Consider the following 18,129-nt stretch of genomic DNA (forward strand, 5'->3'; position numbering starts at 1 on the left):
TGAAACAACAGACTGGATGTCAAGGGACTGGATGCTGTTCGAAACAGCTCTTTACTAAAAAAGACCTGGGACAGGAACTAAAGGGGGTGGGGGTGGGGTATATGCACTGCTTTAACATCCTACTTCAAAAGCAAAACAAGATGTTTGGCGCCATCAGGTAACAAATCATCTGACCTCTTTTCTCAACAACAGATCAGCGTACTTTCACTTTTTCCAGAAAAAGATTAACCCAGAGATCATTTTGCTATGACTTTAACTTTTTATTTAACCCAGAGAATGGAATTATTTTGGTAACCACAAAGCCATGACAGCCACACTGCAAGCACATCAGGTATGCTCTGATTCAGAAGTCGCATCCCCACTTGGCCCTCAGGCTAGATGGAGCAGCAGCACATCAGCTGCTTAGCATCCCACGACACCATCCAAAGAAACTGAGGCCAGTTTCGGTTTCCGAACAATTTAGAAGCTACCCTAAGTGATGTGATTTTTACCACTAAAGCAAACCAGTCAGTCCTGATAAATAGCCTTTACCAGTTTTGGGAGGAGATTGAATACAGGAATCCGTCAGAAACAGATTCTTGCAATTATGTTCATAAAGAAGTGGCCTGATTTCACAAGTGCTAAGCACTAAGCAACCCTCACTTGCTTGCCATCTTTCAAAAAAAAAACAAAAATCACCTCAGTTAATGTGCGTAACACACAGGTCCTTCTATAGAGAAGAACTGCTGAGCTCTTTACACCCCTGCTATAGAGTAATTAATAAAGAATAGAACTTGTAATGAGAGTTTCAGATGTGTTTTTGTGCTGCACTTTTAGATGCCTGGCACAGAAACAAGACTCTAGGCGTCAGGGTTACACTGGCTCCCAGCCACCTCTGGCTCTCTGATTTCACCTCTTGGCATAATCCAGCCAGGTCCATCTGTCCCTGCTTGCCCACAGGCATAAACGCCGCCAGGAGCCTCAGCAAGGCTCTGTGCTACGGCCCCGCTCCTCATGTACTTCCCTCCCTTCCACACTCCTCCACGCCAGAACGGCTAAACGCTTGGTCAGACTCAGCTACCAAGACAAACCCATGGGTTTTTGTGCTCCTTTCACAGCACAGAGGAGCAGCAAGGAAGCACGGACAACTTTTCTGCCTCGCCACTTGAATGCTATTAAGCTTTGAAGAGAGTTTCTCCCCTCACCCAAGAAACCCTTTGGTAGGCATTTTAAGAAGAGACAGTGCATTCTACACCCTCACATATAAGCCCGCAGCCAATGGACTAGGATACACATCCTAGACATGGAAGGGCAAGGGCAGCTCCCTGCAGAGCAGTCATTCCCAGCCTGAGGAACGCACTCCCTCTCCCTCAGCAGTTCCCAGGTGAACCGGAGAATCTCTCCCCAACACAAGCATGCTAAACCCAGCCCATGTTCACAAGTATTTTCTGTTTCAAACAACATTTATCAGAAGAAATAAACCTCTTCCTTCACACCGCCACCAAGCAAAAACAGCAAAATCTTTTCAAGGAGACCTAGTGAAAAATTTCACTTTTCATTCAAGGAGTCATCTGAAGGCTCATGTTAACATATTGCTCCCAGCCCTCATACAAACACTCTACATTTCGTGGGTCTAAAATACTAAATCATAAAACTCAAAAGACGACCTATTTTCACACGACTACACTTTGTCTCTAGCTTGTTGTTGCATGGTATTTTGACACTTTCCAGTTTCCAGCCACAGCTGAAGTACAAACATGCAGATATCTGAAGAAGTAGAGAAAGTTAGCAAAGCTTTCACTTTTTGGAGTTTAACACTGTCAACTCAGGCAAAGTAGTACTTCTGTGCGAGCCTAGAGCAGTTCTTTTACCAAACTACATTTGCATTCTCTTTGCAAGCCTGTTAAACTGGAACTTCAGAATATGAACGGGGAGATCAATAAATACAGTCTGAATGCATACTATGAGATGTCTTGGTGTGAAAGCTTGGACACACTGTGATTGCAATGTGTGTGTTACATATGTACAGGACTATGTTTCGTACCTGTGCCCTCAAGCTTATTAGCTTTGGTTTTGATAAGACAGCTTGGTACAAAGCCATACAGCTCGGTACTGAGTGAGAGCACATGAAGAACCAGTCTCCTCTCTGAGCAGATGGCAGCTCCTTATGGCAGGGACAGAGGACATGGACACAGCCTTGCTATTCCTGTGCAATGCTCAGAAAACTAGGACCAGGCTGCTTTGGAGTTTGGTTTTTTTTGTCTTACTTCAGCTCTTACAAAAAAGTAACAACTTCACACAAATACAGACATACGTATTACCTAAAACTACAAGCTTCACTTCTTTTCCAACTTTTATTGGACTGGAAGCCTGCCGTGCTAGAGGATATTCACCCTACATTTATAACGCTTGGTAGTCAAATTATCAGATGCCATTTTCTTTCACCCAGCCAAATGGAAAACAAGGGTACAAGAAGTAACTGTCGTGATATGTTCTCCTGGCTTCTTTGCTGCAGATCTGCTTTACTTCTCAGCTCAGGTTCTGCTTCTGAATCCAGGGGCTAAAGTAAGCCATCAAGGATGGAAGGAAAGGTAAAAAAATGAAAAGGAAAGAGTTGCAACAAGTTAAGAGAAAAAAGAAAGAACTCTATGACTTCTGCCTTGGCTATCAGCCAAAGAGTGGAAAGCATATTTATAGCTGTTATGGTAAACAACTTAAAGAAACCCAAGGCACCCAGCTATCTGTACTCTGTCAACATCAATTCATCCTTTAAACATACTCCAACAACAACAACAAAAAACTTAAATTCCCCTTGGAAAACTCTTTTTCACCCCCTTATATACTGGAACTATTCAGAAAGCATTTTCAAGCTAGGTGATAGTTGACTTGGGGACCTAATAAATGCTTACAAACATCTCAAGGGTGGGTGTCAGGAGGATGGGGCCAAACTCTTTTCAGTGGCGTCCAGTGACAGGACAAGGGGCAACGGGCACAAACTGAAGCATAAGAAGTTTCACCTGAACACGAGGAAGAACTTCTTCCCTCTGAGGGTGACGGAGCCCTGGCCCAGGCTGCCCAGGGAGGCTGTGGAGTCTCCTTCTCTGGAGATATTCAAGCCCCGCCTGGACAAGGTCTTGTGCAGCCTGCTCTGGGTGACCCTGCTTTCGGCAGGGGGGTTGGACTAGATGACCCACAGAGGTCCCCTTCCAACCCCGAACATTCTATGATTCTGTGATTCTGTGACTTTTTCAGCATCCAGGTAGGTAGGTCCCTTTGTCAAGCACACGCACATTATGTTGCTTGAAATCACCCCAAGGAGCAGCGGAGAGCTGGACTGCTTGCATTTCCCTTTTGGAAAGTGGGATGACAGTCAAGAAACAAGATCTCTCTGAAGAAGCTGATTTGTAGTCTCTTGGTGTGTGGGAGTGTTCTGCATGTCACTGTCTGCCAAAATAATTTGTCAGCAGGGTGAATTTCCTCAGCTGTGCATCAGGTGTTGAGACGTCAGAAAAATCATTAGGAGCCCTCATGTTGAGGCCTATGGAGCAGGTGGGTGGGAAAAGAGGAAGCTAAAATCCCACCCAATCCACTTCAGGGAGCTGCATTCTGAACAAAATAATTATTTGGTAGCAAGAACTGATGCGAAAAAAAAACATCTTCCAGGATGCAGGACATGATGTACTCTCTTTCTGCTGCACGCTGAAGGGGCAGAAACGCAAACCCACCTCATCAGATGTGCCTGCTGTTGTTAAAACCCCCTTAACAATTCTGCACCTCCACAGCAAAGGCTGGAGACTTAATTCTGGAAGGAAACAAACACTATTTGCATTGCACTCACATACACAAATAAGGCCATACACATGCAAATCTAAATGAAATTCTGATTTCTTCCTTTTCCAATTACAGTTAACAAGAGCAGAAGCAAAAGACGATGTCTTAAAGCTCAGTATCAGTGGGAAAGGGGTTGCCAAAAAGATGTGTAAGTACTAAATACTAATGACTGTTGCAGAAATTTTACCAAGTAAACTCCATGATTTTTCTACGCTCCAGTTCTCTGTAGATAAGGCCAGAATTTGGCAGTAGTGACATAAAAATTCTACTAATTAACTGGGCAATAGGTGATTTAATAAGGTTTTTCCATGTATTGAATGACTTAAAGGCAACACCAGAAGCTGCTGAAAGTTCATGTTAAACAGTTTCCAGAACCATCGGATTCTTGCTGTTTGTAAAGATCCCTCACGTGTGGTCAGTGCAATCACCGCAGAGCCACGGCTCATCCCCCGACACGGCAGGTAACACCTGCCCTAGTCCTGCTTCCCTATTTTCAGACATCAGACAAAATGCCAAGATCTTCCCATGCCCAGAACCATCTCTGAGACGGTACCAACATGGCCAAAGCAACACAAACCCTCTTGAATCCTGAGTTGAATACGTCTGTTCTCATGCTTACCTCCCCTACACAGTCTGTACATGATATGCTCAGGATATACCAAAAAACCCTCTCTTGCGGGCCAGACTTTGGAAGGATATTTTGGTGGCAACATTCCTCTCCATCCCCTGTGACTTTAGCATTGTTTTCCTCTCCAAACTGTGTTCCTTTTTCTGCAGTTGAGTCAAGCTGTGTCTACTAATTAGACATGTCCAGGAGTCCCTTCTCCTGGCTGTGACAGGGGTGAATGTCACTAGAGCTAGAGAAACTTGGGGAAAGTCGACACGGACTAAGTGACAAGGTGGGAGAGGCTCAAAACTAACTAGTGAATTAGTGTTTGCCCAGGTAAAAAGTCTTCTTTCCAGTTTCAGAACAAATCATTCGACAAATTCATATATATTCTGTACCTACAGCTGTACTTGAGGCTGCTGTACAAGCAGGTCCAGAAGGAAAAAGAAAACTTCTAGAAAAACTGTAAAAGCTGGTCACTCAAATTAGCTTCCAAGTAGTAACAGATAGCACCAGCAGTAGCTGTCCTTAAAGAAACTTTTGAAATCCCACAGGCTGCAAAGCAGCACCGGGCACTAAACAAGATTTTTCTTTGCTGTCAATCTGGAAAGAGGATGAATTTCACTGGGAGGTATTTCTGTCTGCTGCGCTACAGCCTCCCGATTGCTTCTGTATTCAATGATCATACCACAAAATAAAAATAAATATCCTGGTTTTGAGTAGCCCTGTACTGAACTGACTATACAGAGAAAATAAGAGATTCAAGCTATTTCTAGAAGGGTTTGATTTTTAAAACCTAGGGATCTCAGAAAGAAAACATGATTCTTTTTGTCAGACAAATTCCACCATTTTTAAGAAACTTCCTATTGTTTGTCACACTGAAATTTTTTTTCTGGATGGCAAGAAATGAATCTTCCAGATGAATTATTCAAGCAATGCCAAAATTCTGCTATATTTTCACTGCTACATTGTAAGTTTTTAAGGGAATGAGAAAGGGCAGAAATACATCTTTTCAGAACCACAGGTACAGATCTTCAAGGCAGAATTCCAAAGGAAACCAATAATTATTCCTTTTTTTCCCCACTGAAAAACACCAAAAATAACAAAGGTGGCCAAAATCTTGAAGCGTATGGAGAGAATTAATATACACAGCAAGAACATAAAGTATGTGAAATTCATTGTTTACCCATGGGCAATAGAGTGCAAAAAACTTCACAGGTGCCTTCTTTGCCAAGAAAGTCTCCAGAAAGGGAGGTAGGGGAAGATTTACAGCAGCAACTGAAGAAAAGAGTTCCTAATGGTGGATAAATGATAGCTTCTATCTGGAACGTGCACAAGATTTTAAGTACTGTGACTGCATCACGCTGACAATAGTGAGAGCTTTCAAAATACAGGACCAGACCCCACACTGAGAGGCATCACTTTCTCCCGCTCAGTCTCACTCAGGGCACTTGCTTTCCCTCAAAACAATTTCTTATCTGTTCGTTTACAATTTTCTTTTTTTTCCGCTTTCTTCATAGTACTTTCCCTATTTAACCCATTTTTACCTTTTCCCGAATCATTCTCAGTTCTTCTCTACACCACTTTCCCTCTTCTTTGAGTCTACATCTTTCCTTCCATTAATGCCCTCTCCTTTTTAACATCACTTTCCTCGTGAGAGGTGGAGAGCTGCTTTAGGCAAACCATGCTCCACTTTAAGGCAGTAAGAGTGGTGCCTTCCAAGCTATTTGTTAAAACATCTAAGACAACAGAAGGGAAAGAAAAGGGAGAGTCGAATATAAACAGACACTGCATTTTGTTATGCTCTAATACCATTATAAGGACTATACAGGAGTGTACAGTGAAGGTGAGATGGCGATTTCTGGCTTCATTCCAATAAGATTTGTTTGAAAGCCATCAGTACTCGTGGAGCCTCACCTGGGGCTTTGAACAACGGGCAGTAATTTGTACAGGTGTACAAACAGCTGGGTAAAACATAGACACTTCACTCTTGTGGCTTCATCTTAGAAATGTAGCTTGAACTAAGCCTGAACTAGAAAACTAATGCAGATTTTGCTTTCAGAACACACCAGGGAAGAATGCTGTGCCCTATTTAAGAGCTGATGCTGAGTTTTCCAGTGCAAGAGTTTTGGGAAAACATTTGAATTTTTCAAGGCTTCACTAAACTCCGAAATTTTACAGGTTCATTATCACTACAGAGCTCCTGCCTAGCACGTTCAAATCCTAAGAGTGATCTCTTTGGATTTTCTTAACTTTCACTAGATGAGCCATCCTTCTTTATACATGCGAACTTGCATCCCTGATGCTCTTCTCACACAAAGGTTTCTCTTAAAAAAAAAACCCAAACCACCTTGTAACCACTGTACTGTCACACTGATTGCCTGGGCAATGATCTGATGCTTGTGACTGAGTTAAAACACTTGGCATTCAGCCTTTTTCTTCTTCCCTTTCAAGATCTAGGTTATTATTGCCTCATAAAGCAGTGCCTGGGTGGTATTACTAGCTAATTAATGTCCATTTAGTTGAAAGGGCTGCTGCCACCTTCCAGCCCCTATAGGAGTGTTTTCTTCCTCTCCCTGACAGGACCAGATGGGTCGTCACCCACCCTTCACAACCCATGCACTCAATTCAGACAGTGCATCTCGCACCTTTGGAAACACATGCCCATCACAGCTGGACAGATGCTAGAAGAGTGCTTGCTACTGCCCCAAAGAATGGGAAAATGAATGACTTCAATTAAAAGATGCAGATTAAACCTCTACCAAGGTATAGCCACCTTTTCATTTTCGTATGCTGTTGTGGGTTTCATTTCGTTTAATTTTCCAGCTCGTCACATAACTGGGTGACAAACATGTAGCTAGGATAAGAAATACAGGGCCAACAATGAATGTTTACAACAGACTATGAGGGAATGACCATCCCCATCTCACTGTATGTTTGATCACAGGATAAATCAGGATGATGAACCCGCTCATGTTCAAAGGAAGAGTCCAATTACATGTTTCAGTGGAGTCAGCCCAGAACACTCAGCTTTTTTCACAATCAAGAACCAGCAGTCCAAGCAATCGTCTTCCCACTGTTTTTTGTGTGCACTGTTCACACTAATTTGATGTTTCTATTAAGCAATGATCTGCCCCAGCTCCTGGTTACTGCACCAAGAAGTTGTTTCATGTCCTGCCCACTCCACACATCGGTCACACATCAAAGAGCCATCAAAAAGGGAGCAAAACGTGAAATACCATCAATCAAAAGCCACCTGATAATTAACTAACACGAAGCCCACTTAAAGACAAAAACATAAATACTCTTCTCTCAGAAAAACCCCTGCCTCAAAAACCCTGCATTCAAATTACGCTTTACCCCAGCAGTCTGTGATCAAAAGCAACACCAAACATCATAGTTATTTTTGGATCCCATATTCTCTTCTCTTCTTTCATTGACTGAACTAATTTAAGGGATCTATTTGCATACTTTGTCCTTTTAGCTACACTCCTCACTTCTCAGAAATAATTGCTTCACCTTAAAGAGGTGTTTTTTATATACATATATATATATATGTATATACACACACACATACATATGTGTATATATTGTGATGCCAGAGACACTCTAAGCAGCCTGCAGCCATACTGTCACCAGCTTTGGTCTAACCTGCTCCTAACATGTGAGGAGGGTCACTCCTAACCCCTGTTTGGCACAAAAATGATGACGGAGAAGACAGCCCCAGTGGGTTAGCTGACGACGCTTTCTCTCACAGCAAGTGCCCTGTTACTTGCCCTAGTGACAGGCTATAGATGTTGCACTTAGACTTGGAAGTGCTGTGCAGTATTTTGGACTAGATAGAAAACACTGGACACCAATGACTCTTAAAAGATCCATGAGAACTCTGTGTGCAGGAGGAATTGTCCCCTCTATGCTCTGCCATAGTCTTCTTTTGGAATTTTGCTAAAATCCTTTCCGCAAATTTTATTTGAAAAATAATTTCTGAAGGGACAAACCTCTGTAAAGAACCTGTGAGCTACTTCAGCTGCCAAAATACAACAGTGCTTTCTAAGTTTTTCTTTAAAGTGCCAGGTTAGAAAGATTTTTTGGTTGCAAAGTCAAGCACCCAGAAGCTTGGAAATGCCAGAGCTCATGTCATCCAAGCATCATACTCCAGCCACTTTGCACTCAAGGATTTTGACACTTTAATCACATTGTCACCTGCTACTTTCTTCTACCGGACTCTCACCTCAGTGTCTAAGTAGAGACCTACTTGATATCCTTTGGTGTTTTGTACACGCAGTTCACAGAACATAAAATGATTCATTTTCTCCTAAGCATCTCTGACAGAGTCTCCCCATGGTGTCCAAGTTTTTTGTTACCATGAAATTTACCCTCACTGTGCTCCTCTAGGGTAAGGTTGCAATATTATCTGTATTCTGCAGCTGGGCAAATGAGTCAGAAGGAAGGCAGGCACAAACTTTCCATTAATTTTAGTAATACAACCTGAGGCACACAGAAAGCCTATTTCTCAGTTTCCAGCCCTTCACTTTCTTTCAAAGTCTCCTTGTAATGACCTCCCAGGAATCCATTCTACTTCACAGTGGACATGCATAGAATGAGGAGCTCATTGTTACTGACCATTTTGAAAAGTTGGTCGTAAATCTGCATCATTCAGAAATTCTGTCCGGGAAATTGAGAGGAGAAGCCAGTCCTCCAGAGCAGCATTCAACTGACTTAACTGTAATAATACCTTACCTTCTCCACTGCAATCCCCTGCCTCATTTATTATACATCTTCCAGCCTGGCAGCAAATGAGGCAGTGTCTAGGCATACTTCAGAGCTTGCCCACTAGTATAACAAATAATCTGCGTCATCCCAGAACTCCAGATTGTGGAGTGAAACAGCCACAGACCTTCTTCCCCATGCCCCTGTCTCACTCACCTTTTACCTATCTGCACCCCGTGTCCTTCTCCTTTTTGTTACTCCCATTCTGATTTCCCAGACATCTGTATGTCTCCTGTGCTCCTAACTGCCAGCTCCCACCCCCTAACCCTGCTCCCCACGTTCCTGCACATGCTCCCGTTTTGCTTCTACTCCTTTGGCTCTTGCAACCTCTTTTCCCTGTTTCTCCACACTTTTTTCCTGACCCATCTCCACTTGACCACAACTGCTGCTTCCCTGTTCCCCTTGCTACCGGAGATCAGCTGGTGAGCAGCGCATCCCCTCTTCCCTGCGACCAGCATTAGGCACAGAGGGGCAGAACTCTTCCATCAGCATGTGCAGGCAGAAACTTTTGAAAGCAAAGCTCTTGAATATGAGGTGTCTCTAAAGTGCACGAACAACCACCTCAGGAGGGCAAACTAAAAGTGTCTAAGCGTCATTTTTCTCCCATCTTTGCCAGCTCCAAATTCCAGGCCCTGCCATTCCAGTCTGTGGAAAACTAAACCTGAATTCACCATCCTTTATATTGCAAAGAGCGTAAAAACCAGAACTGACTCAGAATCCCTCAGGGTAATGGAAGAAAACCAGGTGAGTGTCTCCCGGCAGTGCTACACAGATCACCCTTTCTTAACATGACATCTGCTTCTCCTGCCAGCAGTTTCCAGTTTGCTGGAAAATTTCCAGTTTGTAGGCACAGGCACACTATGCTATTCACACTGCATCTGCCCTGGGGCTGGACTTGGCAGGCACCTTCCAGCCCCCTTCCACACACGTCCAAGACAGAAAGGCAAACTGAAACAACCACCACATGGTCACTGCTTCTAATTTTTCTATACTAAGTTTCAAAAGCCATCCACAGGGATTCAGATACAGTAGAACTAGAAACCGAAAACAGAAGTGATGTACACAATTATTCATTATGTACTTGGGGGGGGAAACGACCCCAAAACACTAGAATATTGCAAAACCAGCAACAGAGTTTAGACAGGTGCTTCCCATCTAAACTTACAGGGTGATTATGGATCTACTGCTGGTTTTGAAAAGCTAAAGTGAAAGGACCAAAAGCTGAGAACCACTTCTAAAATATGCGAGAAGAATAAGAGATGCTCTGACACAAATCTGAACATGGCAAACAGGATTGTGGTGGTAGAAATCTCTTACAGGGGGAATTACCAACAACAAAACCACTGTTCAGTCATCCTACACGGACAATGGCATCTCTGCTTCAAGATTATACAAAAATTACTGCCTACATCTTTGAAAGTAAGCAGCAATTGTAGAGGTTTCTGCTTTGTCACATCGCATCACAGCTACGTTAAGGGTGAGTGCTTTGGTCTTTCTCATAACCAGTTGCCATGAAGGTTCCCTTAGCTGGAACTTCAGGCATCCAAAATAACGCATCTACTTTAGGAAGCTTGGATCTAGGTTTATTAAAAGTGCAGGGTGCCACAGAGAAAAAAAAAAACAAAACCAAAGGCAAAACCATAATAATGGAGAAAGAAGAAGAAACAGAAGGGAAGAGCAAAAGAGAAGAAGCCAAAGGACTTCTGCAATTTCAGCATGTCAGCGTAATTCATAAAGCTTAAAGGAGCACTAGGAGTTGTCTGTGGTGATGGTGACAGCGCGTCATCAAGTAGAGAAATGCAGAGGGCTCTTACTGCAGCATGTGTGTCTGGCTGGCGTCCTTTTGTTTGTCAGGTACCTCGTAGTGCGGGGAAATCTTGCCGAGGCCGCTGTCACTCAGCATCCTCTTTCGAACCGCAGGGTTCCACCGATCTGATATGCTACGGAGGGAAGAAGGAAGAGAAAGGCATTCACCCCGCAGAAATTAGCTCACATGCTCCATTTTGAAACTGTCTTCTGCTTACTGGTTCTCAGCATTTTTCAGCCCACAGCAAGCTAAAAATCACTTAATTCACTATGAGTACAAGAGTGTTCCTAAAGATCAATAGGAACATTTCTGGTCTGCCCAGAAGATGAGAAGAAACAGAGATGCTTCACCATCACTCTTAGGCACAAAGGGCTTCAGGGCCTTATACAGCGGTATCAGAGCCCTGACCGTGCTCGATGGATGCAGATTTATGGGAGGGCAGATACAGTCAGGGGGTGCGAGGAGGTTGAAAGGCACCCAAGTCTGTTAGTCCTGCTGTGTGCTCCAGGATGCCTAATGGAGTAGATGTTCTTCCACTGTCCTTCTGTCATTGGCTGCACCTGATCTTGTCCCCAGCTCTGCACCTAAGATCTGCCCTCTTACATCTCCCAGTCCTTCAGAAAAGGGGACCAGAAAAGAAATGCCCAAGTCCAATACAGCTGCTGAAAGCCAGATCCCAGCACCACTCACCCAGAGGCCTGCTCCACTACCAGATCAGGCATTCCTGGTGGCGTCCCCACCTGCTGTGATATTACCAGCTCCGGGTCCAGAATAAAAATCTCGTCCTGCGAAATTTCCGTCACAAAGTGCAAATGTTCCTGTCGAAGTGATACAAGGAACGAATAATGAACCTGCAGCATCACTGGTCTCTCAGAGCACCCAGACAGCTATGGGAAAGCTGGGTGCACATCAGGGCCTCCGAAGAGCGTTCATGGGACTCTGTGTGCTTATTTAAGTGCGCACACACAGTAAAACCCAGGCCACTGAAGTCAACAATAAATACTTCATCGATTTCGAGCCAACCAAGATTCCCAACCATCAAGCTTCACACTCACAGAAACACTTAAAAGGCTGCTACTCAGTGACTCTGTGTCATTCAACTGAAAACTGGAGGTGTACCCAAAAAGCCAAGGTTTGCGTTCCAAAATGAGGACCAAAACCTAAGGTCTGCCTTCCGCTGATGGCTGACAGAAGTTTTCATTGTTTGTGGTTACACTCCCAGACCTCCACTGCTTGTACATCCTGGTTCCACATCTCCGTTACCAAGGCTCTCTTTCTCAGTCCCTCTTTTTTGTTATTGACACTGAAGGCTCATTGTCCTTCAAAAAACCCCAAGTGTGAGTAGGCCTGTCTATGTAGGTGGATGGGCAGGAAACTGCCCACGGTTTGTGCACTGGGACCATCACACAGCATCAATCTTTTCCCCACAGAAACACAGGGCAAAGGAGTAGGAGGGAAAGATACCCATGTGTACTGAGTCAAGTATTAAGGAAATGCAGAATAAGCCAGACTCTGTCTGCCCAGTTTAACCTGTAGCAGCATCTTCTTCACCCTTGATTTCCAAATGTTAAAGTACAACTACATCAAGGCATTTATATGACTCTGTGCAAAGAAGTCCCATGGTGGCTACACGCAGACACTGAACCTGGGACCTCTGAACTAAAGCCACAGCTCTTTCTCCTTGAACTAAACCACCAGCTGCTTTTACTAGGACACAGTCCTATGTTCATGTGATTCAGAAACAGCTGACAGTTCTCAGGGTGACGAGATACAAATGACCACTGTGTGAAATCAACAGTCTGCACTTCATGCTGAGCCACTCATCGGCCTGTTCTGGCTACAGATCAGAAAGACTAAAAGCTCTGTAAAATTTTCAAAGTGTCTTTTGGAAAATATATTCAGATTGTCAGATCTGTACCACAGGTTTGAATCCAACGGAGCTACACGCTGTTTTGGTGTTCCTTGGGAATATTTGACACAGCTTTGTTCATAATTGTCGACGTGAAACATCACCTTAATTTCCATAGCTATTCCATGTCACACACACAGGATCAAGACTTCCGGTGACTAAAAGCATCAGTGAAAAGATAAACTCAAATACTCTGGTGCCACACGGATGCCCTTAGTAGGACTTGATAAGGACAACAAGTGTAGAAAATGCTCATCTGTACATCAGATTGGTAGTAAACAGAAGGCCAGATGGTCAGCAGACAGAAAACTTCAGTGAAACTATGTGAAATACATCAACTAAAAAAATGGCCCAGCATTTTTTCCTCTACTTTTCATGAGACGTCAGTAGCATTTTAGAATACACAGGAGGGATGGCAGACAATTCATTTTAAGCTGCATTTGTCATAGCTTTAAAAAAAATTTATAGAAACGGTAACCAAATAAAGATTTACCTGAGATCTGTCAATGCGGTAAAAACGATCAGCAGAAGTTGCTGCAAGACAGAGAAACAACAGAGCTGCAGTGAAGAAAATGGTCTGAGCAGAACTGCACGGACAAGACAGGCTGAGCTAACACCACTGCCACGTAAGACAACCTCTGTGTCAGTGAAGTCACAGCGGTTTCACAAGAATATAATCTGATTCATTCATTACATCCCTATTCCTGTCCCATTAAATGGTGAATATAAAGGTGAGGCTTAACGGAACAATATACATCAAAACTATTAACTTGAAATAAATATTAAAAAAAAGTCTAAAATGGATTTCAGGCTTATAAGAAGAATAGATTACATTAAAATACGTGACAGAAAAAGCTGCACTGTTCCGATGAAAGTACAGCAAGCATATAATGAAATTGATGGGTCTAATAGGATTAATTCAAATTTTGAGTCTAAAGAACAATAACATGCTTGGGAGCTCTTTGTAAATTAAATGTATGGTCACAGCTATTCACCCTGAATTACCAATATGCTCAAGGAAAATTTATGCTATTCATGAAAAACACATTAAAATAGGGGAGATTCACTAAATAAAGCACCAAATGTGAATCTCGTCCCTTCCAAATAATTTGTATTACTAAACCAGAAGTATTTAACAACCTACAATGTACTTCATCAGATGTGATTTTTTTGTTTGTTTCTGCTTTGCATTTAGTTTAGCCAGTGAAATCAGATTTCTTCCTTCTGGTGTTTTGACACAAGAGCACAGTGATGCAGCATTGTAGGTTTTGGCACTGCGAGGGAATATCAAATCCCTAAAGACAAAAACCAGCTGCATTTACCCAGCCAGCGTTCTGCAGAAACCAAAGAGATTCTCAGTATGGGTTTTATCAATTTCCCTCATGAGAGGCAAGGAAGAGCCATTAGAAATTGCCAAGGAGAAACTGTTTTTGTTTAGAACAATACAAATTTCAGTCTCCCTATGCTGAAGCTTTTGCAAAAGCAGATGTCATCCATTCTAGCTCCTAATTCCAGTGCTCTGGAGCCTGATGTAAAGCCCAGAGAAGTCGTCTGCTTTGCCAAAGTCTGGGTCAAATCCAAGTGCAGCTCTCCAGGGAGTTACGTGAAGTGTGGTCGTACAGTGCAAGGGAGGTACATCTCCGTCACCGAAACACTACAGTACCTGAACACTATGGTCCTTAAAGAGCAACCAGAGTGAAGAACGCAGCCCTACCAGCAGCAACGCGTTGCCACAGCCAGCTGCACTCTGAGTTCGGGCAATGCCATGCAGTAAGTGCCGCTCATCACAGCAGAGACACTGATAAACCAAACCCTCAACCACCCTTAGAAAAAACATGGCTTCTTGGTGTGACAAAGCTACAGCAGACATTTTGATTGCTAGATGAAGGGCCTGTTTCATTTTTCAGAGGGAAAAGTAGGGCACCCAGCTCCTTTTTTACCTGCTCAGTGTAACAAGCAGGAACAGTTACCCCTCCACAGTACTATTCGCAGATGCACTACCCAGACATGCACACCAGAAGCAATCAGCATGCTAGGCACAAGAGAAGGGAGATGCACTTACCGTCTAGGAAGCACCATCTAGGAGAGAGCCTCTGAACAGAAAGTACTCTGGGGAAAGAGCTTTCCTGGTCCTGGACAAGGCAGGGAAATAACATAAAAAAATAACAAACTGGTTTTTCTCCAAAAAGGACTATTGTCTAGTCTCTGCTTTTTTTATTTTGCTCTACTGACATTGCACAATGTGCAAAGCCTGGATAACCCAAACCCACTGGGTTTGCTTCTCACTGACATCAGGGTTTGACTGTAATATAGAAAAGAGTAAACTGACATGGTTAGCTTCAGCCACATCCTCAGCTATCCCCTTCCCTTCAGCTTCACAATATCAAAAAGCTTTGCATCAAAACCAGCTTTCTCAGCTCTCTACAGCCCCCCTTATTTGTGGGGACACAGGAACAGAGAGAGGTGAAAGCGGTCAAAGATACACATCAGTATCCAACAACAGCCACGAACTCTAATTACTATGTCTGTTTCCTGTGTGCCCGTCACCTTCCTTTATTCTAGCTCAGTATTTTTACACTCTTTGCCTCCTCTACCGATCTGCCACTCAAAGCAATTGCCCACTTTGCCTGCCTCTGATGTGTACCAAATGCACATCAGGGTAAAAAAAAAAAAAAAAAGGTGTTACCTCTGCACCCCAAATACAGAGAGCGCAGACCTGGGGACCACCATCAGCAAAGCAAACAGCCGTCCTACATCAACATGTTCCCATTCTGGCTAAAAGGGCCCGCTCCTTGAGAGCCAACAGACATTACTTCAGGAACCAGACCAAATGACTGAGGAGCAACGAAGACCTTCTTCCTGACCTGTACTCCCCAAGGAGTCAAACAGGCCGCCCCTTGCTTTTTCAGCTCTCACTGAGCTGGAGAGGCAAAAGGCCTCAAGCTGCATCAGGGGAGGTGTAGACTGGATATTAGGAAAAATTTCTTTACTGGAAGAGTGGCCAGGCATTGGAACAGGCTGCCCAGGGAGTGGTGGAGTCACCATCCCTGGAGGTGTTCAAAAAACGTGTAGATGTGGCACTTCGGGACACAATTTAGTAGGCATGCTGGTGTTGGGGTGATGGTTGGACTTCACGATCTTAGAGGTCTTCTCCAACCTTAATGATTCTATGATTCTATATTTTCCTCTCTTTTTACTGCCTAGTGTTTATATCATTAAGAAAAACTAGAAGGAATAGATATTTCTCAGCAATTTGTCTTCTGTTTTGCAAATCTGACACATTTCTAAAATACTTATCTGAGTAGCCATGTGTGAAAAAAAGTTACGAAAAAATAAAGAATATATCAACAGAAAAATGGGAGTCTCATCAGTTCAATTACCAAGGCTGCCCAGACGTGTGTCAGTAAGACCACAGGGAAGAAGCAGTTTGTTTTCTTCAACCTGGGGAAAATCTCAGAGAATGCTGAAGGAAGTTGTCATTGCAGCCTGACTGGGTAAAAGAATTTCCAAATTGATTACAGTGCGAACAATGCCCTCATATGTTAAGAGGCAGACACTCGTCTTCGATTTACATAAAGGTATCTGACACGTTTTTATCCACCTGAGGAAAAATGAGGTCATGCTGAGGTTGCTCATACGCGCACAAGTTCTGCGTTTCTGGTCAGCAGGGTGTCTGCATGCACTGCGTGTTGTCTTCCAGCAGCTCTGGTGATGATTCGCATTTTGATGGACACTCCTTTCTCAGCCAGGTGAATGCCTATCAGTGCCTGGCATGATGCTGCTACAAAATGTTATTGATGTCATTTGGTATCATGACAGCTTTTGCAAGATTCATCTTATTAGCTTCTGCTTCTGGGATTGACTGGAACCATTTATTATTGCCTTTCCTTTCTGTTATCCAGGACAGAAAAGCAAAGACGGGTCCAGACAACTCATGTGTTGTCTCCTTAGGGCCCTGGAGTTTGACTTTAGTCCTGGCAACAGATCTTGTCTGAAATGTTACTGCAGCAACTTAGAAACTTCGCTTGACTAAAAAAAATGTATATACATATGTATCTTCTGATGCATGATACCTGCATCTATAGCCACCCTGACAAAAATAAAACAGTCTCAATCTCTCCCATACTCAGCCTCACAGATTTGACTTGATCCCATAAACCTTGCTCTCCTGCACAAGGTTTTGTGTCCAACCTCTGTGCATTACAGGAGAGATGAAGATAACAACAGCATAACATTCCATCAAGTGAACTGCTTCTGCACATGGGAACCGAATGCCACATCTCAGTGGTTTAAGCACCAGATTTAAAACACGCCTATACATTCCTCTAATATGGGCTTAAGGAGTTGTGGGATGCTGAAGCTTGCTTGTATCACAACTAAGGTGTATGTGGGACAGTCACAGGCTTTCTGAAATCCACTGTGTTTGCTAGTGTCTACATACCTACATGCACAAGGCTTTATGTATCTTAATATTTAGCCCACTCTTTGCAGAAAGGTGAGGACTGGGGTACAAAAGACAAAAGGAAGAAAACATCCAAAGATAACAGTGCATACTAAAAATACAAAAGGATGATACAAAGAGGAGACATGAATAAACATTCATAGACCAAGCAAAGCACATCATGCTGGTAAATGTAAATTCAAGCCACAAATTGCATATTGTGATACGCTCTTTCCAAGACTTCATTATAGTTCAACTGCACAGCTCGCTTGGGAAGTCTCAGGCCCATAAGAACACTGTTTTATAAGCATTAAACTCATTAGAGAAACAAAGCAGAATCAAAACAACTCTAGCTTCATTTTTCTTATTTGCACCTGAGCTTGCTGATGTTGTTTCTGCTGACTCCCCATGTTTTGAGCAAGAGAACTGCATTTATGAGACCTAAAAGTACCCATGATACCTTATTAGCGAGGTAAGAACACAGTTCCATCAACTCAAGTACCTTATTCGTGCCCTTTATCCCCTGCTTTTTCCACTTTCTGCAATATGTAGAGGGATACCAATAAACACGGAACAAACCTCAAATTAACCTAACAAGACGGTTCGTGGAACTGACCCGCTGAGAATAAACCAGCGTTTGAAGAACCCAGGATAAACAAGTACTGAGGACAAAGCACAGAGGGGGGGGCATTCCAAATGTCGCATCATAAAAAATTGATAGCATGTTAGGGATTTCACACTGATGTGCACTGGAGGAGGTGGCTAGGCAATTAATTTCTATACTG

At 43.2% G+C, this 18,129-nt stretch overlaps 1 protein-coding gene across 4 annotated transcripts in view; it reads right to left on the reverse strand.

Annotated features, from left to right (window-relative positions):
* DGKI (diacylglycerol kinase iota) overlaps nucleotides 1–18,129 on the reverse strand; it is a 224,589-nt gene that overhangs the window by 40,672 nt on the left and 165,788 nt on the right. For all 4 annotated transcript variants that reach the window (XM_075428816.1, XM_075428819.1, XM_075428817.1 and 1 more), the window contains 4 exons: nucleotides 14,966–15,035; nucleotides 13,397–13,437; nucleotides 11,685–11,812; nucleotides 11,002–11,127 (listed from right to left, as the gene is read on the reverse strand). In XM_075428816.1, the coding sequence (XP_075284931.1) occupies nucleotides 11,002–11,127; nucleotides 11,685–11,812; nucleotides 13,397–13,437; nucleotides 14,966–15,035 (365 nt within the window). The remainder of the gene's footprint in view (nucleotides 1–11,001; nucleotides 11,128–11,684; nucleotides 11,813–13,396; nucleotides 13,438–14,965; nucleotides 15,036–18,129) is intronic.

The sequence above is a fragment of the Opisthocomus hoazin genome, chromosome 8 (assembly GCF_030867145.1).
Source record: "Opisthocomus hoazin isolate bOpiHoa1 chromosome 8, bOpiHoa1.hap1, whole genome shotgun sequence".
NCBI lineage: Eukaryota > Metazoa > Chordata > Aves > Opisthocomiformes > Opisthocomidae > Opisthocomus > Opisthocomus hoazin.